At 34.0% G+C, this 27,854-nt stretch overlaps 1 protein-coding gene across 1 annotated transcript in view; it reads left to right on the forward strand.

Annotated features, from left to right (window-relative positions):
* The window catches only part of JAZF1 (JAZF zinc finger 1), a 138,630-nt gene that overhangs the window by 84,866 nt on the left and 25,910 nt on the right, over nt 1-27,854 (forward strand). Inside the window, exon 3 of the mRNA XM_026673605.2 lies at nt 19,205-19,401. Within this exon, the coding sequence (XP_026529390.2) occupies nt 19,205-19,401 (197 nt within the window). The remainder of the gene's footprint in view (nt 1-19,204; nt 19,402-27,854) is intronic.

Here is a 27,854-nt window from a genome sequence, read left to right on the forward strand (position 1 = left end):
AAATATTTATTTTCAGGTACCATAGTTCTAAACTTGCACAAATTCTAAACTTGGCATAGTTGTACACTTGCACTATGGAGGAAGAGAAAAAGAAACTTTGTGAAGCATGATGAGAAAACATAGCTTTTTTTTCATAAAATACCATCACATGGATACACAATAAATAACAAAATTTGACTAATTAATCTAAACAAGAGTTATTTTTGCATGGAATAAAAATAAATCCAGATCTGATTATCTCAACTATGGACCTGAAAGAAAACTAGATATTTATTTCAGATTTATGACATCAATTTCCAAAAGTATAAGAATCTATTCAAAAACCAGAAGGCAGAATTTGTCTTCAATGATAATGGAAGGAAGGAAGGAAGGAAGGAAGGAAGGAAGGAAGGAAGGAAGGAAGGAAGGAAGGAAGGAAGGAAGGAAGGAAGGAAGGAAGGAAGCTTTCTCCTTTCTCCCAATTAAAGGCATATGGCATTAGGATTATTATTTAATTATGATAACGTAAGCATAATAAAGTAGCATGTCCATTTTTGCTTTCTGTTCAAAAGATCCAGTGATATCTAACTGAATTCATACGCACACATACATAATATGTTTGTGAAATTAATCCCTTTCTCTCTCTTGCACACATGCATCCCTTTGTGAAGCATTTTCTGTCTCATGACAGTAGCTCTGTCTCTTTTTCATATCACACCAAGAGATACTATGCTCATCAAAATGGTCAATAGAAGATAATAGGCAAGCAACAGCTGGTTTTTATGCACTTGTGTGTAAAGTTTAATTTCAGCAAAAAAAATATTGATTGGCGCTGCAGGTTTTGTAATAGTGCACATTTTCTTCACTATTTTTTAATCCTTTAATCTGCTTCCTGAATAGCTTAAGAAATAGAAATAATATATTCAGCAAGTAGACAGATGGTTTCCTTCAGAAAAAAATACTATACTGCCACATATCATGAATGACAAAGCTGACTTGGCATATATAATTGAAAGCCAGCTGGGCATCAAAGGTGGGTGTTCATTTCTCAGAGATGTGCCAAAACATGCATAGGAATATACCATGATCAACCAAGATACCCTACTGATTTTTAGAGATATGATTCCACACAAGACCTTGTTTGTTAAGTTTGGGCTCTGTGAATCATTTTAGAATTGTTGCTTGATTTTAAGATCAGTTGGACTCAGTGGCTGGGTTGGTAGCGTAGTTATGGGCCTCAAAAATATCAACTTGTTTTCCTGGGAGGTGAGTGGGTGGGGTTTGATGCAGTTTCAAAGTTTTGTTGTTGCTCTGCTGCTGCTGCTGCTGCTGCTGCTGCTGCTGCTGCTGCTGCTGTTGTTATTTAATCTTCAATTTTATTCACAGTCTGGCACTGTCAAAAATCTAGTGGCTCAGGTCCTAACCAAGGATCTGATAGATATTTGGGCAGTTCCGAGTAGAGGGGTTTTTTGCAAAGTCGGAATATTCAGGTCTAATAAGGTCAGGATTCCATGTATGTAGACAGCCATTTGGATATTGCTCCAAGGGTTTCTATTACTATTGATTTCTTCCTCTACAATCACTCAACTTTGCAAATCATGATATTTCATTATTTTTTCTAGCTGTTTCTCTTCAATTTATGTATCACACGTTATTGCAATATCAATGACTTTTTTCAGAAACTGATACAATCTCCACAAAACCATTTACTTGAGCTGGAGTAGAGATGCAAGGTTGCTCTATGTTACACCATGACAATAACATTGTGGTCTCCTTGCTACTATAACAATCCTAATAATATGATAATAATACATTGGAATGCAATGTTTTATTGTGTTTTATTTTTTGATTACATGCCCTAAAGGTTTAAAGCCAGATTAAGTCCAGTGAACTTTACTAGACATCAGTTGTTCCAAATTCTTCATTGAAATGTGTGTATGTGCTGTAGCATGTATGCACATAAGGGGTGTGTTAACTGTTTTTATTTATTTATTTTATTTGTTAAGCATGTATTAGATAATAGATATAAGTATAAACATGATTATTAATACATGAAATGGGTAAGAATAAAAGGGAACATTAAGACAGGGATGGTAGGCACATTGGTGTGCGCTTATGCTTATTAACTGTTCACAGTTAATATGCTTTCTTTTGAGACTAAATATTTTTGGCTAATATTTTCATCTGAATATATTTAACACTTTACAAATCCATACTACCTGAGCTATATAATTGAAGTCTGTATGGTGATAACCAAAAGCATTTTCACTGGGATGAAGAGGTGTCATCTGTAGATATTACTATGCAATATAAACCCTGCCCCTTTTCTGCATGTGTCATCATGTACATAAAAAGTATGAGGCTTCAATCATGCAGTCATCCCATCCCACCCCTGATGGCTCCAGCCAGTGGCAAACAAAATAGTACTTTATAGTTCTTTAAAATCTAGTGCTTTCTCAAACATTTCTGTTAAAAGAAGATTCCTCATTGCATGGAAATGGCTTTCCGGGTAGCCTTTTAAAATGTCTTGAGTAGTATCTCTGACATAGTTTCAAGATTGCATTTAACTAAATATGATATTGTATAATAGTATCACTGGGCATTGTCTGAGCCCTGTTGTACAATTATTACTTGTTCTCTTACTCTCACAGGATTTCTGTCAAACATTCCCTATGTACAAAACTTTGTTCTAGCCAGAGAATGTTCTGGTGTTCCTAAGAAGTTCCATTCTTTTCCTCATGGAATATGCAGGTCCTGTTTTTCCAAGACAGTTTGTCATTTTCTGGAACTACAAATTCTGGAACAGAAAGTGCTGTTCCAGATGTGTTCTGGCTGTGAAATTTATTTCTGGAAATGATTAATTACTTTGGAATGGCCAAGGAGTCTCCCTGACCAGTACATAGAGTTTTGCACACACCTCCTTTTCCGTTGTAACGCAACTGACGCAAAAGACTGACCTTTTCAATAAATTTTAAAAATTGATTTGTACATTTCAAAAAAAAATCTATTAATCACTTGGGACCTAATTTCATTAACATTGATAGGCATAGACAGCTGCAGCCCAATGTGCAGTATTAGGAATTAATATCTTAAGATAAAGACATCTTTCAACATTGAAACGGGAAATGAGTTATACTTTGTTAATCAGAATCACAAACTTTAATGTGTTTGACCTTACATGAGCAAGTAACATTACTTGTTATTGAAAATAAGAGAGAGTTTTAAAGCCTTTTAAAAGTAACTGCTTATTAAATGATTGGAATTGGTCCCTGAGTACATACTCTTTAGGAGAATGACCACACCAAGTTTAATTTAACCATAGGTAATAACAGAGCAACAGACAGATGTTGTCAAGTTTTATTTTGCTGCAATGTCTCCTGGGATACACTCAGTTACTCTTTTTGTCCAAAGATCCTTGTCCAGAACAATATTATTCAGACTATTTTGGTCCTTCCTTTTCATATTTCATTACATTAGGAACGTCCTCACTAACCAAATCCCAATTGAAACTAGTGATGCTTGTTAAAGAGCTAATTCTCTCTCACTCTCCCCCCCCCCTCTCTCCCCCTCTCTCTCTCACGCACACATACACATACACATACAGTTCCATATATTCCTCCGAGTAATACTTTCTGTTCCTCCTGCCAAAATCATAAGCTGCAGGCCTTCAAGATCCCAAGATTTAAAAAGTCTTCTATGTCCTTCCCTTTTCATCTGTGAAAGTTTGATGCAAAGGATTTTTATTTAGCTAGTTCAAGAAATTGATTATTGTAGTTCTTGTTAAGGTTATTTCCAGGGGACTGTTCTTTTTTTACATTAATTCTGGACATTTTTACGTTCTGCAGTATTATCAAGCAATAACAATATGTACGATTGCTTTGTTTGGTATGTTTCAATTACAAATATGTTTTTATATGTTGTAAAAAAATGATAAAATTTTGTATCTGCTTTGGATCTTATTTGTACGATGTAGATTTATTAATTTAAAAATCAAAAATCTTAGTTCATTTTGAAACTAATCACTGGGTCAGAGAATAACTCACCCCTAAAGCAAATTTAACCATTAAAAGCAAGAAAGAAAGGAAAGGAAAGGAAGGGCAATCTCTACAGTACTTCACCTTTGATAGGTGATTCTTCAAAAGGAGCGAACTATTTACTAGTGTATAATGAAGAAATGGAGCCAGTGTTTTCAGCACACCCTTTTCATGTGAGACAGAGTTGGGCTTCCCCCTATGAAAATAGTAAGTTACTTTTTAAACTGTATTTAAAATATAATAAATTAACTGCTGAAAATGATTATAGATTCTGGACTATAAAGATAAAAGTAAAGGTTTCCACTGTCCAGTCATGTCTGACTCTGCTGACAGTACCCATCTCCATTTCTTAGCCAAGGGAGCCAAAGTTATTTGGAAACACTTCTGTGGTCATGTAGCCCGTATGACTATACTCCAAGGTTCATGGAACTCTGTTACCTTCCCACCAAAGTGGTACCTCTTTATCTGTGCAAATTTACATGCTTTCGTATTGCTAGATGGACAGGAGCTGGGGCAAGTAATAGTACCTCACTTGGGGTTTGAATCTGGACTGCCAGCTTTCCAGCTGACAAGCTCAGTGTCTTTAACCACTGAGCTATTGCGTCCCCACTATGCTGTTAACGATAAGTGATGCCATTCTTAGAAGTTGTAGGATAATGATTTTCAAACTTTGAAACTTTTAAGATGTATGGACCATCAACCAGAATTTCCCATCCAGCATTCTGGAAATTGAAGTCCACTCATTTTTAAGTTTCCCTAGACCCTAGAAAAAAGCAGCCAGAAAGTTGCCTAAGTGATTAGAAAGAAAGGTTAGACAATCCTTTTACCTTAGTATAGATTAAACAGTCATTTTATCTTATGTTTGCATAGTAAGATGGGTGGCATGTAATACATACATACATACATACATACATACATACATACATACATACATACATACATTTATCTAAATTGGACATTTGTGCAGATATACATAATCTACATTATAGATTCATTAGATCTATTATAAATCACATTGAGATTTCCTTGAGCAGGAAGCAGTTTATAAATGTTTTAATATATAATTTGCATTCAAATGACCAAGTACTTGTACTGGGTTTAAGTAATATGTCAAAGATGATTAGCACCTTAATAATTTCATACAAAATATATTCCTTGTTTCTTTACAGCAATATAATTACATGATCATAGAAGAAAATAGCCATGTAAGCCATGCAACCCACTGTTCCACATAGGAATGCAGACTGAAAGTTCTTCAAAAGTTGGTTTTCATGTCTTCTGCTTGAATTTTTCCAACAAAGGACATACTACCATTTCCTTTAGTAATTCATTCCATAGTTGATTTGCTCATACCATTAAGGAATTTTGTTATATAGAATCAGAATTTGCCTTATAATTTAAGATTGCTATTCTGTGTCAGTTTGTTTGTTTGCTCAGAATATTTCAATACTCTCTTATAAGTTCTTTCACTTTCACAATTGAAAATGTAAATATATAACAATAAAAACAATAGATTAGAACAAAAACATATTAAATAAAATGATGAACAGAAACAAACTCAACTACTTACTTAGGAAATACCTAGATGAAAGGATAGGTCTTGATCAGGTACCTAAAAGATACTAGGCTCCACACAGAGAGGTCAAATGTCACCAGAAATAAACTTGTCTGTGAGCAACTCTGCCAATCTTGGCCTACACAACAAGATCTCCATTTATTACCAGATCTATGATGGTGAAGGTAGTCTGCGAAGTATCCCCTTCAAGATGTTCAGGACCATATGTGCCAACAGCAAGCCTTGAATTTCATTCAATGTAGTTGAGTCAAGGGCTTCTGCAGGAATTTCCTACTGAGATGGAGAAATATCTTGATTACTCTCCACAGCCTTGACCTCTTGGAGGAAAGATGTACTATTTAGGAAACAACTTATAAATAAGGAAAATGAATAAAAATAGCTTATATAATTAAAATGATTCAGTGGCTAATTGGTACCTTGTTAGGAGCTTGGAAATGGCTATCCTAATTCTGATTTATTTATGATCCATATATTGCAATAGAGAGATGAAACAGTATTTTCCATTTCCATTTAGCAAACTGCATTAAAATTTTGGCCTGGTCTGGCATTTGATCCTCTAAGTAAAAAGAAGAAATTTTGATTACTCTATCACAAGGGTATCAAAGTCGTGTCGTCACGGCAGCGTCATGTGACGTATCCATACTTTTTCCCTTCGCTAAACCGGGTGGGAGCAGGGCCAGCACATGACGCATCTGGCCCGCGGACCACGAGTTTGATACCCCTGCTCTATCAGGAAGATCCATATTAATATTTCAGACCCAGACACTTAATCTCAGATAGGGAAAACAGTAATTGAGGATTATATATTACAATCCTAATATACTATAAAGGAAGATTAAGACAGTGGTTGATTTGTTTTTCATATGGAACAGCTTAACCTTGCAGCTTACTGTAATGCTACCTTGCAGGTTCATGCCAAATGATTATATCTAACAGTAATTCCTGTGAGTTTAGACAGTTTGTCTTACAGCAATCATGAAAGCAATCCTAATATCTGGAGTAAACCAGATTGCCTACTTAGATCTAAAGACCAGTTATCTATTTTTTAAAAGTTTCTATCCATTTTCATTTATTGTGCTTGCTGTTGTTATGTGTTTAAATGTCCTTATTCTTCTCTAATGTTTTAAAATAAACAGTAATTCCACCAGACTTTCTATTTCTGTTCTGTCTGCTTGGAACATGATATCAGGGCACAATGTTATCAATGAGTAGAATGACAGAATGATATAATTCTCTGCTTCATATTTTAATATATGAACTGATCTTTCTGTGTAAATGTTTATACTTATTTTTATTTAGAGCTGCTAGTGGTTGTATCATAAATAATAATCTACACTAAGATTGTATAAAAAGTAATAAATATTGACTAATTCTGTTTCAACTGCAGCACTTTACTGAACTTACTTGACAGCCGTCTGAATGTTTAGGAATGCTTTGGAGAATAGAAGAAATCGCAGTACAGCCAAAATAGAGATTTCTTATTGCTTAGATATGGCATTGGATGTAAGCCATTTAATATTGTTTTAGATTCCAGTGATTTGCTACAATAGAAATGTAACTTTGAATGCATAATTATAAGTTCTGTTAATTATGCTCTAATTTTATATGGTAGTGTATGGATGTGGTATTTTTAAAATGTAGAATTGACCAGGAACCAGAAGTTGTAAAGAACAAATACTAACAATTTTAAAAGTTGACATCCTATTTGATTGACAGTTTTGAAATATCATTGTTTCTGCCTTAAAACTTCTGAAGAGAATTTTTAAGTTTGATGTTCCCATTCAAAATCTCACAACATTTCTGATAAGAACATCAAAATCTGAGAGATTTTGTAATCATGCAAGAGATTCACTATTTATTTTAATATTTCTTTTTTAATTTTTGCTGTCGCTAAAAGTCCTGCAGATATCATGCCATTGAGTGGTATTATATGTCCAACTCCTTTGTTAGAGTTGCTCTATAACAGCAAAGACATGAAAATGGTTTATCAGTTTAAAAAAAAATTATAGAAGAAGAATAGATATTCATAATAAAAAATGTATGTGATAAAATTAAAGTCTAACGAATGAAAAATTAGAACTTACAAAGCATTTGATTTCAAAAATTTTCACATTAAATTAAAATAAGATTGGCTCAAAGTTTAAAAATCACATTGTTTATTATTATTATTATTATTATTATTATTATTATTATTATTATTATTATTATTATTATTATTATTATTATTATTCACAAAAAACAACAGTGTACACAGCAAACGAGATTACTATGCTGGGTTTCATATCACAAATCACTAGTCGAACACTTCCCAAGCGTTTAGGATTGCGTGATGTATCGGCGGATTATGCGAGCAACCCAGTAAGGTGGCCTTCTGCAGCTAACCAATGGTGATTTTGTCAGCACCAATTGTTTTCAAGTGCTTGCCTAGGTCTTTAGGCACAGCACCTAGTATGCCGAGTACCACTGGAACCATCTGCACTGGTTTATGCCAGAGTCTTTGCAGTTTGATTCTCAAGTCCTAATATCTGCTGATTTTTTCAAGTTGTTTCTCATCGATTCTGCTGTCACCAGGTATGGCAATGTCGATGATCCACACTTTTTTCTTCTCCACAATCATGATATCCAGGGTATTGTGTTCTAAAACTTTGTCAGTCTGTATTCGGAAGTCCCACAGTAGTTTTGCATGCTCATTTTCGACCACTTTTTCAGGCTTATGATCCCACCAGTTCTTTGTAAAAGGCCAGGTGGTAGTTGTGACACAAGTTCCAGTGGACCATCTAAGCCAGGGGTCCCCAACCACCGGTCCGCGGACCGGTACCGGGCCACGGAACAAGTCCTACCGGGCCGTTGGCTTGTAGGCGCCGCCATCTTTTTGATGAAAGTGCTTCGGTGAGCTTTTCCGGCAGAAAGCTCACCGGAAGCACATTTTCATCAAAAAAGATGGCGGCGCCAGCGCTCCGGTGAGCTTTTCCGGTAGAAAGCTCACCGGAAGCACGCTTTCATAAAAAGATGGCGGGCCAGCGCTTCGTGAGCTTTTCCGGTAGAAAGCCATTTCTACCCGGAAAGCTCACCGAGCGCTAGCGCCGCTATTTTGATGAAAAGTGCTTCCGTGAGGTCACCGGAAGCACTTTTTCATCAAAAAGATGGCGGCGCCCAGCTGATGCCGTACCGGGCCGCGGCGTAAAAAAGGTTGGGGATCACTGATCTAAGCGACTTTGTTATGATGTTTGTCGTCTGTCTGAGCGATTGTCTTACAACAGCTCAGTATGTGATCGATGGTTTCATCCGCTTCTTTCCAGAGTCTGCATTTGGAGTCATCAGCAGATTTTTCTATTCTTGCTTTGATTGCATTCGTTCTGATGGCTTTTTCTTGGGCTGCAAGAATCAGGCCTTCTGTCTCTTTCTTCAGTGTTCCGTTGGTCAGCCATAACAGGTCTTTTCCTTATCTACTTTTCTTTGGATAATGATGATGATGATGATGATGATGATGATGATGATGATTATAATATTACATTAAAGAATAGATAACATGGTCCTAAAATGTTAGGTCTGACAATTCTCTTGAATTCAGAATTTGAACTAAATACTTCACTTTTATTTTATGAAGCTATCATTTTCAGCCAAAAATCCTTTTCCTCTATAGATGGGATCATTTTATAGAGCATGTTTTTTGTTCCAAGAGATTCTGAAATTCTGAAACAATTTTATTAAGGTGAATCCTTTTATTTTTCCTAACCCCATAAATTTAATCAAAACAGATAGGCTGTGATTACAGATACTAATTCTCCACAAGCAGTATCAAAAATATTATAAATATTTTTAACCAGGAAGTTGAATGGAATAGAAATTTAGATTCCAAAAACTATATATTTTTTGAAAAGTTGTAAAATAGTAATTATATAAAGAGAACATAAAATTAACTTCTGGATCACTGTCTCCTGATGTATAGAAAAAGATATTCTGATTTAGTGTCACTCAAAATACCCTATCAGAAAATATATTATCTTTAACAGAGAAATTTATCTATGGTGGCCTGGCCTTTATATTTCAACCATGGTAAAATAACCTCTTTTTCTACATGCATTATTCATAACATTCTGTACTAGACAAAGTCAGTCGTAACAGTAAAATAGTTTCTTTTTTTGCATAATTTGGGTTGGTATTTCAGAAAAAAAGAATGTATAGACAGAATTAGATAAAAACCAGATTACTCCTGGAGGACAGGATGACGATATCTGGAACAATGAACAATGTTCTTTATCCTTTTTGTTATTTTCTTGCTTTATTCAAATTACAGTGATTTCTGAAATGGTGTGAAGAGGTTTTTTTTACATAATTATTAGAACTAGTCAAATTAACTGCGACAAATGCTACATAAAGCAATGATATAATACTCAGTCGATTTTCTGTAAATTTAGATTGCCAAATGATGCAGGGTTTTTTTCTTAGTCACGTTCAGAAAAATGTGACTAAGAAGAATTATGAAGATTCTGACAGTCTGATACTAAATATTAGTTTACATTATGATAGAAGAAAGTGGATAATTGAATTACTTTGGTCTTAGAATCTAAACTGGAATAGTTTTTTTCTGTTTAGGAAATGTATTTATAAAATTAAAATGTTCATAAATAATCACAAAATACAACTTCCATTGCTTTCAGAAAGAAGAATGTTGCTCCCTAACATGCTAATAGATTACATTCACCTCCCTGAGTTATAAATTAATAAAGATGAGATTAAAAATCTAATAAATATATTCAGGTTTCAAACTTAATGGTTGAAATTTGGAGAGTCAGTTTTCCAGAGCTAATCTGTTCCTGAAGGTAGTTATGAGAATAAAGTAGAAAGGATCACCTGTTAGAAATAACAAAATATAGTATGACAAACTCAATTAAAATGTAATACTTACATTTTAAATGGTTATGTCTTTCATTTTTTTTCCTCATGCATTTTTCATTCAGAAAGCATTTAGAAATATTATTTTGCCATTTTGTTTAATTTGACATTACCATCTCTTGGCTGTGTATTAACTAATGTATTTCCTATATCCGTATTTGTGGCTTTTTTTGCTTTCTACTGGCACATCTGCTCTATAATGAAGTTTCCTTATTGAAATTAATTCTCTTTGTTCATTAATACTATTTCAAGCTAACTAAATTAACAGGCTCCTCCTTTAATATATATGAAAATTATTAAAATTAACATTGAAAAACAAAGGGTGGCAAAGAGTGATATTATACGTATAGTGTAGTTTTACAATATAGGCTACTCTATTAAGCTTTATCGCTGTCCTTGCAAATACAGTGGAATTGTTTCCTCTTATCAATGAAAAAGGTTCAGCAGTCGATCTCTATTCAATTTCCTCAGATTATTAAATATATATGAGATTGGTGCTTGTCACTGAAAGCAAAGGTTCCTGTAAAGACTAGCAGTAAACTGCATCACAAGTGACTATACATTGTTGATCTCCCACGGGCAGCAAATCCAGCCCATAATTGTCTAGTGGCAGGAGCTGAGCTTCATCATTTTGTCAGTTCACTAATAAGGAGGGTCACTGCAGATAGAGAACCCTAGATTTACATGTGACAGATGACAAAGCATGATGGGAAATTTGCCTTTAAGGACAAGCTTGTGTGGTGCAGTTTACAACAGGCACCCCTTCTCTGGTTCCATAATTGACAAGAAATGCTATTATTAAGTGGGTCTGGTGAGATAATTAGCATTCAGGGTAGCATTTTTAATCAGACTTGAGTCAGATAATTTATCACAGTGGTAGCAAGCTGTCAGGGTCATACTATAAATACTCATTAAAGATGAATAAAGATTAAGTGCAGCCTGAAATAGAATTCAGCAAAGTAGTACTTACGAATGGTTTCACTTCAATATTTGCTGTTAATAATTTGATGTGCTATTGGCAAAAAGATCAGGTCTCTGCATTGAGCTCATTTAGGTAAAGGATGATAATATTGTGCAGCTGAGATGTCTGTTCAGCATCTATTTTAGACTGAATTTTTTTTCATAATTGATCAATTGGAAAAAAATATTCATTCCAAAATGCTTATTTAGTATGACTGTGCCCGCAGTTGCTATTGTTCCGTAGTAATAAATTGACAGATTAAAGAGAGGAGTGTTCCATCTTGAAGGCAGAACTAATTTGTTAACATTAGTATGCTATTGCACTTTGAATTCAGTGTAACTCTCTTATCTTCAATAAGTTCACACATGAACAGTTTATGGCAATTTAAAATGGTTTCCAGTTAATTAAAAAAACAGCATTCAAATATTCCTAGCATTAGCACAATGCTTGATTTTTAAAGGTATATAAGAATAAAGAATACTCATTATTAAGAATGCATTATTCATTTAAAAGACTCAGAGACAGGGTATTTATTCTTCATTTTCCAATATTCTCTCTCACCTTCATGCTAAATAAATTTATTTTGAATTTTTTTAAAGAAATAAATATGTTGGAATTCTCTTAAGTGAGTATAGGCATCTTGCCTTTACTCTGGGTACAACCCACAATCCATGTACTTTAATTTTTCCCAGTGATCCTACAACTCACAGCTTTCTGAAACTTCAGTATCATTGTGGGAGAATATTTAAAAAATGATTTCTATGGCGCATTGGGGACCATCAGGGATGGGCAGTGAGGGAGACTATAAATATATATTAATAAATATATAAATACACACACACACACACACACACACACACACACACACACACACACACACACACACACACACATATATATATATATATATATATATATATATATATATATATATATATATATATATATATATATATATATATATATGGTATTCAGCTTTGTTCGGGTATTTTCCCACGTCATTATAGTTGTGCTGTTAAAGTTGTAGCAACGTTTCGGCAGAATCTCATCTGCCATCATCAGGCTTCTTGTATTGTGTTCGTCTGTGAGTCAGACTTTCACTGTGAAAACATATATATGTTTTCTTTTCTTATGTTTTCTTAAGCAACGTTTCTGCAGAATCTCATCTGCCATCATCAGGCTTCTGTAGAACAAAGACGAACACAATACAGAAGCCTGATGATGGCAGATAAAATTCTGCCAAAACGTTGCTACAATTTTAAAAGCACAACTATAATGACATGGGAAAATACCCGAACAAAGCTGAATACCATATATATAGGTGGTATTCAGCAGCTTCTGACCAATTCTGGAAAACCGGTAGCAGAAATTTTGAGTAGTTTGGAGAACCGGCAAATAACACCTCTGACTGGAGATTTTACAGTATTGTTCTCCTGCCACGCCCACCAAGCCATGCCCACAGAACTGGCAGTAAAAAAATTCGAATCCCACCACTGATCACGATCTTTCCAGAAATTTTCTATAAATGCAAATTGTGTAATTTATGAAAGTCAGATGCAGAAAGTTTTGGATCACAGAATTTGTGTTGGAATGATGGATGTTAAAGAACTTACTCAGAGAATAAATCACAAATGAGAAATGTTGATGATTAATATCAAATATGTCATTAATATAACATTAAAATAGAACTATAAATGTACAAAACACAGTCCATTTATTAAATAGATGAGCACAAAAAGTGATATTTTATATGAATATGGATATCCTAAAGATGGACAGATATAGTCTCAGTGCCACTTGAACAGAGCAAAAAAATTAAATGAAATATGCATGTTAATACTTCAAATATCAACATTATCTGGATGAGAATAACAATCAATAGAGTGAGTTGGTACCACAAAGTATTAGTATTTTCCATTTTTCTTCATAACTGTCCATTTTAAGATTTTATTTACCTTATTTGGACAAGAATGATATTTTATGTGTTTTGAATGAAAAAATAGTAAATTTCTTAAGTATGATAATAATTCTTGAATAAGGTGCTTGTAATAAATTTACTATCAATTTACTATCATTTCAAAAAGTATTAACTCCTCTGGTCATATATATGACCTCGATATTGTTCACAACATTTCCTAGGCTAGCTGAATGAAAGCATTCAGGCAGTCTGATTTTAACTGACAGAAGCATAGATCAAACCATGAGTGAGGAAATGATGAGAAAATTTAATGCTAATCAAAATAGACGGCAAGCCCAGAATTAATGTAAATGTGATAGAGGTGGTAGAGAAATTGATCCCTAGCTTGGAATATTCTAAGTATTTGTGATTTACTATATGTAAAAATCATCCAGATAATGACCACAATTGCACAAAATTTCCTCAGTAATGCTGATGATGATCTCTGCAGCTCAGTGTTACAACAAGCATTTCACTGACAGGACACATGATGTGCAATAATAAAATGGAAGAATATAGTTCCATATTTCCATGTTTCTTAAAGGAAATTATTCACAAAATATGATTACATGATAGGTGGATTTGTCCTTACATGCATGGTTTTTGCAGATAGAATAATAATGTGGTGGAGAAAATAAAAGATTGTCTGTGTTGTAATGCATTGATTTTATGTGATCAGCTTCATGGCAGCTATAATTAGAGTTACAGTGCCCTTCTATTTAGTCTACTTGGTGCACCATGTTATATAATGAAAAATTAAATATCATGACATCAGCTGTGATCCAGTAGAACAAGAAATATTTTTATTTGTATAAATTGACCGCATCCATTGGATGCTAAAGTGGCCATAATAAAAATTGCATCAAAATAAACTTTTGATACAGAATGTCACATTTTATTGATTCATTTAATTTGCAGGCTCTGTTATGAGTAAACGTTTTTGCTACCATGGTTTTCAGTTATACTTAATAAGTTTAAAGTAAAATTAGTTTCAAGTGAAAAAAGGAAAAATAAAAATATATTAATTGGCATAATCCATGCTAAATAAATAATTTAACTTAAATTAAACAACATTAATTGCTTGACCAAGCTTGGACAATATTGCTATGAGCCTGACTCACACAGCCTTGTGAGTCAGAAATTTATTTTTAATATTATACCTATTTGAAATATGTGAATTTTTCATGACAGAGTGAGCTACCCTATGCTATAGATGGAATTTCATTCTTATGAGCTGTTTTGGCATCGTATTTCAACCTGATATATTCTGCAGTTCCATATCTTTTTGTAATTTATGGGATTGAGTAGAGTCTTTATTTTTTAATTGTTCTCTCATTAGATATTGCAAAATAAAAAGAACAGTATATCTCAATATTATTAAGAAAATATTCAGGATGCTTTTAAAAAGTGTAAGTGTAATTAGCCTGAAATCATTTATACAATTTTTGTTCAGTCACTTTGAAAACTTTGATGGCTTGTAATTATCATTAATATTCAGTGGGATGAATTTTGTAGAGTGATTGTGATCAGTTTCCATTCCATAGCCCAATGTCATACGGTTGGTTTAGTTTGTAAGCTTGTGTCTTCCATTAGCTTTTCTCCCCATCTTTGCTAAAAGGGTTCTAAGGAATCTATCACTTGCTTATCTGTTATATTAACTACTAAACAAAACTAATGTAACATTTTATGATTTTTCTATTTGTGGCCACTCACATTTATATGAAATCATGTGGACACTTGAGTCAATTTTCCATACCACTGCAGAATATATGCAAACTTAATTTTGTTCTAATTTTCATTACCTTTTTCTCAACATGGTGAACATGTACATTGTTTGAGTTTTGTTCTTATGCCATTGCAGTCTCAGTTCCTGTTCCAAAGGAAGGATGTGAGATAGAGAGAGTAGGGAGTAACTTTAAATATTACTGGTATTCATGCATATATTCTGTGTCCATTTGACATTGTGATATATACTGGTTTCCTTCCAGTGAACATCAACAGAAAAACTATTTACACATTTGGATCCTGTTTTCTTGGAGATATGGATTTCCCCCAATTCTCTAATTTATTATTCTATATTTTGACTCCAAGGGTATTATTACCTCGTATTTTTAGTGTATGTTATCATGTATGATTATTTCATATTCACTGATGGCTAATATCTGTTGTATAATTTTGCTTCATTTTTATTTATCTATTCTTGTTTTTTACACAGGTTTTCTGTTATGATTATTATTCTTTATGATTTGAATTCTTAAGTAAGAGCTTTGCTGCTTTTTGGAAGTGATCTAAAACTGGCTCAGCAGTTTGTGAGAGAATTGTGTTTCCACTGATTGTGTAAGAAGGAAGAGATCACAATCTAGGTGTAAAGTATAATTCATGAAGATTTCTCATAAATAGTTCTATAGAGATGGGGTTTTTTTTAATAGAAGCACATATACTGGAAACACTCTACAAGTTGTTTTTAAGATTTATTTTTTTATTTTTTGTTACAAGCTATTACTGATCAATAATGGGAAATATATTTTTATTTTTGCATTAAGATTTTAATCAATGTATTTACAAATCCATACAGACATGTGGCAATCTGTGGCAATTTGATATTTACAGTGAATAATCTGTGGCAATCTATTATAATCAAAGAATGATAACCTTTATATATTTTGAATATATCAGTTTGAATTAAACCCTCAGATTTAATTACATAGTTCTAATACAAATTGAATTCTATGACATTTTAATGTGACTGCAGCATATTATACCGTAAGTATGTGAGGTATTTTTAAAAGCAATGTTATATAAGAAAACATTTTTCCTGAATGTTTTGTGAACATTTTTGTCAAATAACTTGGCTTTTTTCCTCATCCAAAATTCTCTGGCAGTAATTATAATACACATTTTATTGTTACCACATACGGCAATAATATTAGGGGATCCATTTTAATATCCATTCACTCAAAGTAACATTTGTGGATATAAAAAAAGTCTTTGGCATGCATGAACAATGTTCTTTTATCCTTTGTTGCTATAAGAGACTTTGGACATACATATCATTTTGAATAAAACACATGTTCTGTGAAGCAAAGCTCTGGTGGCAACCTGTAGAGGGCTCTGCAATACCATCTTTTGCATCTAAAGTTGCTTGAAAGAAGGGGGGAGGTATTTTGTTTGGTAAACAGGCAAGGTAGATATTTCAGTAAGAAGTACATATAACATAGTTTCACAGTTTTGTACAAGTAACAAGCATGATTTTACTTAACAAATTTATAGAAATTAATTAAATACCAATATATGCATTTTTCCCACTTATTTCTAACAGACTTTCCTACGTTGGCTCAAAATTTTTTCTTTCCATCATTTTAGGTATGATGATTGTTTTTAACTTTTAGCAAATGGTATGTTGAATTTCTTCTGATTTGTTTTTTCAGTTATAATTTGTTTGATTTACTAGCAATGAATTATTAATTTTTATTTTTATTTTTACAACAGTGCTGATACAACAAATTGAGGGGAAAAACAGTTTTCTTCTCTATTCAAGAGAAAGCGCATTCTGATTCGGAAGTGATGTGCTTTCCTATCTGCAGTCTCTTATTTCCTTGAGTGACTGAGGAGGAAGTAGGAAAGAGAAGAATTTACCCCTTCAAGGGCACCATCAGATCTCTTTATAAAATGATTTTAACACTTACAGATGATGCTGTTTCTTATTTTTATTGTTCTATATTCTCAGCAACCCGCTGGGTCAATGTATGAAAATCTGTCATTATTTCCTTTTCAAATCATTGTTCAAATGTTATTGTTAAATAGATATTTATGTACACGCATTTCTACATGTAAGTATAATTCAAATCTATCATTAGAGTCAAAGAATTCTGATGCACTCTCACCAGTGGAAAGTCAATGGAAATTCCTTTTTCTCAGCCCAGCCCATCTCACAATCTGTTGTTGTGAAGAAAAATAAGGAGAAGAAGCATGGTGCATGATTTGAGTCTTTGAATGACTTGGATGAAAAGAGATAACAATAACAACAACATGCACCTCCATCATATAATAATTTCATCTCATATCATACATTTTCATAATACCATACATTTTCAACAAACTTCTAAGTAAATATCAACTTATAGATATTGTAATATATTGTAATAATTTCAAAGACCAAAGAGTGTAGGACAGTAGTCTTTAGTTTTTAAGATGAAATACGGTCCTAACAACCCCTTAATGCCTGGCCATGGATCTAATGAAGAAAATTGTCAAATGTGTGGAAGATAATATTGTAGTAGATTGTCTTTATGCTTTGTGAGATGTAGTTATTCATTTCCTCTATCCTGAAGATAATTGATATATAAAAAATCAAATAATCAACTCATCTTTGATTTTTAATTCCATGAACTGGATATCCACTAATTTCTTTTAGATCTTGAGACCTCCCTTAACTGGTCTTCTTTTAGCATGGATTGTGAAGAAATCTGATCATCTACTAGAATGATGCAAATATATCAACTTTCTATCCTAAAATAGCTTTCCATCCTAAAATTCAGTGTTTTCTAAACTAACTAAAACTAAACTAAAATAACTAAAAATAAAAGAATAAGAATTACAATATTTGTTTTTAGTGATGCACTAATTAAATCCTATATATCATGTCACTTAATAAGAGCTGTGTAATCTGGACTAAATTAAACAATTAATGATGTATTAAAAATATCTTTCAAATATAATTGTATTTTGTTGAAAAATACTCCCATCCAACCTAAACTAAAGGTTTTTGAAGGTTTTTCTTTTATTGATGTTTAGTGTAATAAGGTATCTGAACCATGATAAAAATGGGTTATGAAATGATCACATAAAACTATTTCCTATGATTTAGCAGTAAGCCATCAACTATGTATTGTTAGCAGCAAGTTTGGTTTGTAAATTAATGACCCAAAGCAAAAACAAAGCTGATGAATGCCCTAACAATCTAGCTGTTAAATGCTTTGAAAGTGAATTCTGAGATGATAATTGGGGCATTAAATTGTACTCAATGGCTTTTATGCCTTTATTAAGCTTTTGAAAAATTAGCCAGGGCAAACTTTATCCATTACAGAACATAAGACATTTATTTGGGTCCATGTAGTAAACCATATGAACTTGAAACTTGTCAGGAATTGCTGACAATTCCTGTGTGGTAATTAACTGGTAAAAACTGAACAAATGGTAGTTATCACTGGAAAAGAACATGCTTGAAAATGTTGTTCTATTTTGGTTAAATTTAAAAAGAGACATTAGTAGTAAAGCAGAGAACTCAAAAAACTTCATTTATATTTCATACCTCCTAATCATCCACGTCCCCTAGAAAGGGGCTTTGAGTGTGTCAATAACATTAAGCATTAAAAACAACTTTTTATCCACCTTCATTATTTTTTTAATAAATAAGTCAATGTGGCAAACATACATAATACTCTTTCTTTCTATTTTCCCCACAATAAACAATTTTTTGAGGTGAACTAAGAGAAAGTGACTAGCCGCAAATCACTCACTTTCAGCCAACAGTGTCAAGCTTGGGCAGTGAGCTGGTCATTTAATTCCTATCACAATGGATCAACACTAAATTGGTTTTTAAAAGGCAGATCTTGCACTTGTGGGAAAACACTCCTTTAAAAAATTCCCTTATGCATCATTTAACAATATTTAGTTTACTAGGAACAAGAGGAGGTAAGAAATGAATAGCATAAGGAATATTCCCATGTACTTGCACCAAATGTTACAGTTGCCAATGCACAGTAATTTTTCCCGTAATATTGGTATCGCTGCTTTTATAGGTTTATGACTGATGCTGCTCGTCGGGAACAGGAATCTCTCAAAAAGAAAATCCAACCTAAACTGTCCTTGACCTTATCAAGCTCAGTGTCCCGTGGGAATGTATCTACTCCTCCACGTCACAGCAGTGGAAGCCTTACTCCACCCGTCACACCTCCAATCACCCCCTCCTCCTCATTTCGTAGTAGCACACCCACAGGTAAGATAAAATGGATTTGATGATTGTGGTACAAGCTTTAAAAGAAAAGCACCAAAAAATAGCAAACTAATCACAGTAAAGTTAGATTGCAAAAAGAATCAGCAATAGTAAATAAATAATAAATAAATTTAATTTTTTCTTCAGAAATAAATCTCATGTATTATGGACTGGCTTTCTTTTCTGATGCAAAGTTTTTTATAGGCGTGATCTCTTTTTTCAGATCATGTTGTCTTTTTATCTGTTTATTGCAGATGAAGAGGAAACTTATTATTGGCGATAAGGGGAAACAAGAACAAGTGTTGTTTCCTGAAAATAAATTAAGAAATTAAACAGGGAACTATGTAGCAACAAAAGTAATGCATGAAATATGGGCTGAATATTTGTGAGTGTGTGAAAACAAATTGATATTCTCACTATAATGAGAGTAAGATGTTTTGTTAACTTTTTGTGAAATTAAGCAAAAATGATCCTATGTCACTTCTTCCTGTTTCAGAACCAATTATTCAACTAATATAGTGAGGGCCTGTGTCAGAAAAAAGTTTAAACAGGCAAATCAATTTTAATATTCCAAAAATGTCTGAAAGGTTCACAATATGGATGTTACCTCAAAGAAGGCTCATTGCACAAGAGATCACAAGATGAAGCACTATGGCTAAATCTCTATCAAGTGTGTAGTACTTTCATAGGAGCCCTAGTACCACCATCCGTAAATAGTTTTGTATATATCACTTACATGTATGTGGGCATGTGTGTACAATTTCAAACAGATTTTTAACTGTTCACAACATGAGAAACAATAATAACAATAAATGTAAAATGTCAACAGTCAAAATCCACATATATCTATTATATTCTACTGGTAGATAACTGAGGTATATTCTAGATGACTGAATCAGACACTGAACACCCATTAGGAAATCTTGTTAATCTTAAGTTTCTTTTATGCAGGGTAGACGGAAAATATCCCTGTGTAATTCAGCTTATCTTTCTCTAACATTCATAGATTCATTAAGAAGCAACTTTCTAAAGTAGTTTAGAGAGAAAGCAGAACCCAATATGTCCCTTTAAAAGTGCAGAGTTGTAGCATATAGAAAGTTTTATCTCTCTCACACACACCCAGAACCCTCATACACACTGGAAACTGCTCTTTTATTGTCTCTGTAGAGAGTGTCTGATCAGAGCAAACTTGTGTGTGATCCTAATTCTTTTCTTAATCTGGAAAGAAATTCTGAGGAGCCAATCTATTCAGAGAGGCTGCTATTTTCACCACGATTATTAGCTCTACTGTTTCAAAGCTGTCTTCAGTTCACCTTTGCTTCCCTAGAAATCATATACAGTTAGAATTTAATTGCCATTGTGCATCTAAAAGATTAAATGTTTACCATAAATTATCATGATCAGAAATGAAATAACCAGGGTTTTTTTCCCTAATTGGTTCATCATATGTGTGACTTTGATCCTCTCAATTTGTCATTCATAATTCCTCTGCCACCTGCCCCTCCCCAATACCATGTTTTAGTCATCTACTAATAATTGTTAGTATATTGCAAAAAGAGCCAAATGTAATGTACATATAATTGGGATAGAATGACATGATTATCATCTTCATATAGCAGGGTAGAAAAAGCCTAGGAGGGATCATTCATGAGCTGAGTTGGAAAGATTAGTGAATTAATTCTAATAACTGAATTAAGGTAGAGGTTAAAAAACAAAGCTACCAAAATCCAAACCTACCTCATCCCTTCTGGTGAGATTGCATCATATAGCATTTGGAAGTTAAACAGTACCAACAGATGTTATATGCCAGTGGTCCCCAATCCCCAGTTTTGCCCGTTGGCAATTGGGCCGCACAAGTGAAAAACCATCCCTCCCCCCCCCGGCATGTCGCTGCCACTGCTGCTGCTACAAGTCCACAGATCCAGAAATGTTGGCAACCACTGTTAGATACAATGCACAGATAAGCATCAGTTGACCCATCAATAGGCACCTTGCAATAATGGATAATATGATGTAATAATCCTCTACTTTAGAGTATAATCTGTGGAGCAGTATAAAGGCAACATCCAAAATGCAAGAATGGGACAACATCTTTAATAAGCATAAAAATTCAGTTTTTTAATTTACATAACAGGCAAATTAGATTAAATGTTCTAAATCTGATAAATTCCTAATTTGTAATGTAGCAAATGTTCAAAAATTACATTCACATCTAAAAACCATAATACTCATCTCAAATCTATGTTAAGCCAAAATGAACAATAATAGACTATGCCCATATCACATGTTCATGTATCCTCTAATAATATTATGGTTAATATTAAGTTTCAATTATTTTGAAATGCTACTATTAAAGAGATTTCATCTATTAACATTTTTTGAGTTATAAATTATTATAAAATACAAAATACAAAGTTAATAGAAAAGCAGTGGGGGGGAGGGGAAAGACAAGTGAGGAAAGATAAGAAAGAAAAAGAAAAAGAAATATTGACTTCAGACTCTCTCCTAAGTAAGCATTGACTCCAAGAACTCAATAGGTATTTGTGGGGAAAGCCAACAAAAATCGGAAAATTGCAAAATTATTTCAGGGTTGGTAGTTGTTGTATGTGGAGGTAAGAGTACAGTGGCTTTCTGGACAAATTCTTCAAGCTGAGGATATATGTAATACAAAAACTGACGTTTAAAAAAAAAAAAAAAGACTCCACCTCAGAAAAAATGGCTGAATTTTCTACAACATTTCCAGATATTTAAGGTCAGTGCAAACTTTAATTAATACAGATTCCAGTAATTGTTCAAAGTGGACAAAGCAACTTTCACTGCTAAGAGCTCCTTGTTAAAAATGTTGTAATTTCTTTCTGAATACATTAAATCTCTGGAGTAAAAAGCACAAGAAACCTTGCCCCCCTCATCCTGCTGCCTCCTGCAATAGCACCAGGGCTACATATGGGGCATCTGTCTAGACATTATTTTTTTTACTAGGTTAGGGTATTGGAGAAGACACTGCTTGGCAAAGAATTGCTTTAACTCTTCAACTGCAGACTGTTCTCTTTCCAATGAAGCAAATTTCACTTTCCTTTTCAGCTGTTGAGTAAGAGGCTTAATCTTATGTTCAAAGATTGGAATTAACTTTCTACAAAAATTCACAAAATCAAGGAAGAACTGAATATCTTTCATAATTTGGGGGCAGGTGCTATTTGCACCTTTGGGGGTCATTTAGATTATATCTGTAGAAATCCGATAACCCAGTAACTGTTGTTTTAAGATAAAGGAATGTTTTTCTAGCTTGACAAATAACTTATTTCTCCGTAGCCTGCACAATTACCTTTTGTGCATGGTGTTCATTAACCTCTTTATATCCTAAGCAAATCAAGATACTGTCCAGATACATCACCACAAATGTATCATTTTTATTGGAAACAATTGGGTCATAAGCCTGGACAACACAGCTCCAGAACAAACCAAAATGCATTCCTTTCCACACTGGTGTTGAATGCCTTTCTTTGACTCTAAAGAGTTGCTATGTATTTTGGAGATCCAGTATGATAAATATGCCTGCATTCTGCAATTTATCTAGCAAGCTCAGAAAGATGGGTAATAGTCTTTTACTGTGATCTTGTTAAAGTCTTTGCAATTGTGGACATTGGGACCTCATTACTTGGATTCAGAAAAGCCATCTCTTGCTTCTTAAGAACAGAAAAAGAAAGTACTGAAGTGGGTGAGTTAGAAGGTCCAATAAATCTTTTCTTCAAACTAAAATCCAAATACTGCTTTAAGAACAACAGTTTCTTTGCTGACATCAGACTTGTTTGCTACAAGATGGGTAGCAAATAAATTAAATAGATAGATAGATAGATAGATAGATAGATAGATAGATAGATAGATAGATAGATAATTAGTTATTGCCTCATAGTTAGAATTTTGGTCCCTGGTATTACCACAGCCACAAATCTTAGGTGGAAGGGGTACTAAAGGGGTACTCTTCCACCAAAACATCTGCAAAGTTCATGTATTTGGCAGGCCACTATACCACCTTCCTTGGGGGCTTTTGGCCAGCTGCTGCAAAAAAGTTGCCACTTGCACCTAGTGCAAGTGGGCGTAGGGAGACACAGAACCCTGTCTCCCAATCTGTTGCAAGATCATTAAGCCTCAACTTTGCAAACCCCAAGGATTTGAAAAGTTTGTGCCACGCAGAGGGAGAATATGCTTGGTATGTTTTCCAGCTTCAATGGTCGACTGCTTGATGGGGTAGTGGCACTCTAAACTGCATGATGGGACCTGCTCTTTAGAGGGGATAGAAGGGGTACTTGGGTCAATAGTAGTAACCTCAAGAGGGATCTTGCAGTCCCTCTTGGATAATCATTTAAATATGAGCCAGCAGTGTGCTGCAGCTGCCAAAAAAAGCCAACACAGTCCTAGGCTGCATTGACAGATAGAGAGACAAGAGACAATTAAAATAATGTGAATTGTTAGTACCACTATAATGCCCTAGTAAGACCACACTTGGACTATTACATCTAGTTTTGGTTGTCCCAATATGTTGAGACTCTAGTCAAAGTGCAGGAAAGAGCAACAAAATTGATTAGTGGAAGCTAAAACATATGAAAAACAAATTGCAGGAATTGGATATGTCTAGTTTAATGAAAAAAAGCACTGTGGGTGACATGATAGCAGTGTTCCAATATCTAAGGGGCTGCCCTAAAGAAGAGGGGACCAACCTATTCTTCAAAGCAACTGAAGGCAGGACAAGAAGCAATGGGTGGAAACTAATCAAGAAGAGAAGCAACCTAGAACTAAGGAGAAGTTTCCTGACAGTTAGAACAATTAGTCAGTGGAACGACTTGCCTCCAGAAGTTGTGAATGCTCCAACTCTGAGATTTTTAAGAAGAGACTGGGCAACAATTTTTCTGAAATCATATAGGGCACGGCTGTCAAACTCCGGGCCCCTTGGCTGGATGAGTCACATGCTGGCCATGCCCACACCCAGTTTAGCAAAGGGAAAGAAAGTCCTGCTACATCATGTGACACCATCATGATGATGTATGTCTGACTCCCCTGATATAGGGTCTTGTGCCTAAGCAGGGGGTTAGACTAGAAGATCTCCAATGTCCCTTCCAACTCGGTTATTCTGCATGGATTTTCCCTCTCCCATATGAGCCATGGAAGTATAGATGGGGGAGAGTTCATGCAGTGAAACTTAGGACTGGGCTCATTGGATTGTACTAGTTCTGCCTGCTTTTTTTCCTAATGAGGTCTATGGGTGCACAAAATTGGTACAACTGTTCCAGATTCTGTGGCATTTCTTTTCTAACCAATCAGTCCAGATGTTGGTGTGCATGCCCTACCTGACCTTGTCTATTGGGCTGGTTCATTCCAATCCCCATCTGCTGCCAAGAACTTGAAATTGATAATGTAAAGCCTTACCCTTCAGTTGCCTTGTCTGAACTGCCGAATCTCATGCCTGGCTGTTATGATTTGTATCAGGTCTCCAAAATACCCCCCTAAACCTTTTCATAAATTTCTGGTAATTGTCCATAACTGGGTTGTTTTCTTCTATGATTACAGTATCCATTTAGTCACTGATTCCTTTAACAAGCTTATCATGAAGTACAATCTGTAGGGATTCTATAGCTCAGTTTCCAATATACAACTCATACTGAGCAATGGAGGTTCTCATCTTGCCCATTTCTCCCCTAAATCTCTCTGCAAACCTCCATAGCAACACAGCAAAACTGGCTGCACAGCTGGAACTACTCAGGGTATTGAAGCAATCAGCACCTCTGGTAGTGGAAAATTCTGAACCTTCTCCTGAACTAACTGAAGCATCGGAGCCACTGAGTTCCTCACTAACAGTAAGAAGTAGGAGTCTGGGAGATTGTTGTCAGATTTATTTTTTATTTATTTATTTATTTGATTGCCAATTGTTTACAAGATAATAAGTATAAGTGTATACATAGTTGTGAATACATGAAATGGGTACATATAAGAAAAATAAAAGAAGAATAAGAGAAACAATAGGACAGGAACGGTAGGCACGTTGGTGCGCTTATGCACGCCCCCTACAGACCTCTTAGGAAAGGGGTGAGGTCAATAGTAGACAAAAAGCAAACAGATCCACACATGAAAGTTTCAAGTTTATTACCTTATTGTATATTATCTATAGTACAAGAATCTCACCAGACTAGTCACCCTCCTTTAAAAACAGGTAAGAATTTAGATGGGATTCAACAGAATCTCAACAGTGCTCAAAATCACAGGTTAATAAATTTCATTAAGGGAACTTGTAAAGAATATTCAAAAGATATCTTCATATAACTCAACAGTATAGAAGCAAAAATTTATTTTCACAGATTTAATAATATACATATAGACAACTAGACAAACACTTTAGTCATTTTTCTTTAGGCAATTAAATGACTATTCCATGGGCATAGAAAGAATTAATTTTCAATCTGGCAGATATTGAAATATCCTTAGCACAAGGCTACATTGATTTGCATATATATTCAAAAGTTCTTTAATTTTATTTTTAATTTTTAATTTAACTCTTCTGAGAGATTAAAAAAAGAGCAAATCTAAATATTTTAGCTATGAAGAATTTATAGTTAAATTATATATCCACCAAGTTAAATTGCCCTTCGTATTTTGCATTTTCTATTTACTAAAATTGAATTTAGCTGGAAAATATTACATCCTAATGTAGTATTGTATCATCTGAAATTCAGCTTCAAATGACATAACTTCATAGACACATCTATATAATTCTCTTTGCAACAACACAAAATGATTTATTTTTGCCTTTTCTAATTATGTTTTTTTAATACATTTATTTTAGGAAACCTGGTTCTAGAAATGTAATTACTGTATTTTTCACTCTATAAAATGCAATCCCTGTGCATCTTATGGAAAAATATGGGCTGCAGCAGTGGGGTCCTTTTACAGGACTGAATCCCACCTCTTCTGTCTTTGTCATTGCCCGTTTTCTTCCTCTAAACCTAGGTGCATCTTATAGTCAGGTGCGTCTTATAGTGCAAAAAAATATGGTAGCTTTGTCTATATTTCAGCAAAGTTGCATAGCTTTTAGAGAGAATTTGGATTGAATTTAAGATCCTGTACAAAAATCCTTAACCAAAAGTTTAATATTACCTTCTGTATTCTGAATTTCTATATTTATCAAAACACATTTTTCAATATTTGTTTTCAAAAAATGTTCATTCTGTTGGGTTTTTTTAATAGTATTGTGTCACTTTCTCCCATTTACTCTATTTCATACAAAGTGCATAACGTTGGTGCTTTCAGAAATCAATGTATTTTAACAGCTTGTACTTCTTGTATTAAAAAAAAAAAGATTCCAAGGCACCCTTACCATATTTCAAAATATATAGAGATCTTTGTTTTAAAGCCACCTTGCCTACTTGTGTGGTAAGGTGTAAATGGCAGAAGCCCACCCGGATAGCAGAAATGGAATATCAAGTCTGGCCAGACACATCTAAAACAACTCATGAATCACTTAACTTGAAAGGGAGTTGCCAGGTCACATTTCTAAGATTACTCCCTTTTAAATGGTGTAGACCTCTGCAGTGCCGTTTCTGACCTAGGAAGTATTAAATGACTTATATTCCACATAAAAGTGGCTGATTTAAGCATATACCCATCAGAGAGCTTTTTTTTTTAAATACACAAACACAGATTGGTTGTCTCCATGGCTATTCCACACATATCTGATCAATATGCCATCCTAGCTGTTAGTATGAATATTTTTTAACGCAGTTTAATGAAATCAGTACTGGAAGATTTTTTTTTTTTAGAATAATCTGAAAGTTAAAGCACAAATAAAAGAACAGCAATAGTACATGAAAAGAAAAGAAACCCTGGAACATTTTTGGAGAAAAATTAGTGTAAGAGCAAAGGGCAGCAGCTGAGCACTTCTCAACAGAATGTTTTCATCATATCTCGATCTCTGATATTTTAGATGACAAATGATAGATGTTGTAAAAAAGAATCAGGTTAAATGTTTCTTTAAAGACAAACAATTTATTTATTTATTTATTTGATTTGATTTGCCAATTGTTTACAAGATAATAAGTATAAGTGTATACATAGTTGTGAATACATGAAATGGGTACATATAAGAAAAATAAAAGAATAAGAGAAACAATAGGACAGGGACGGTAGGCACGTTGGTGCGCTTATGCACGCCCCTACAGACCTCTTAGGAAAGGGGTGAGGTCAATAGTAGACAGTCTAAGGTTAAAGTTTTTGGGGTTTGGGGAAGAAACTACAGAGTCGGGTAGAGTATTCCAGACATTGACCACTCTATTGCTGAAGTCATATTTCCTGCAATCAAGTTTGGTGCAGTTAACATTGAGTTTGTATCTATTGTGTGCTCTTGTGTTGTTATGGTTGAAGCTGAAGTATTCATTGACAGGTAGGACATTGCAATGTATGATTTTATATAC

The sequence above is a fragment of the Notechis scutatus genome, chromosome Z, assembly GCF_049901735.1.
Source record: "Notechis scutatus isolate UNSWTSFEM ecotype Mainland chromosome Z, rNotScu1.2, whole genome shotgun sequence".
In the NCBI taxonomy this organism is placed as follows: domain Eukaryota; kingdom Metazoa; phylum Chordata; class Lepidosauria; order Squamata; family Elapidae; genus Notechis; species Notechis scutatus.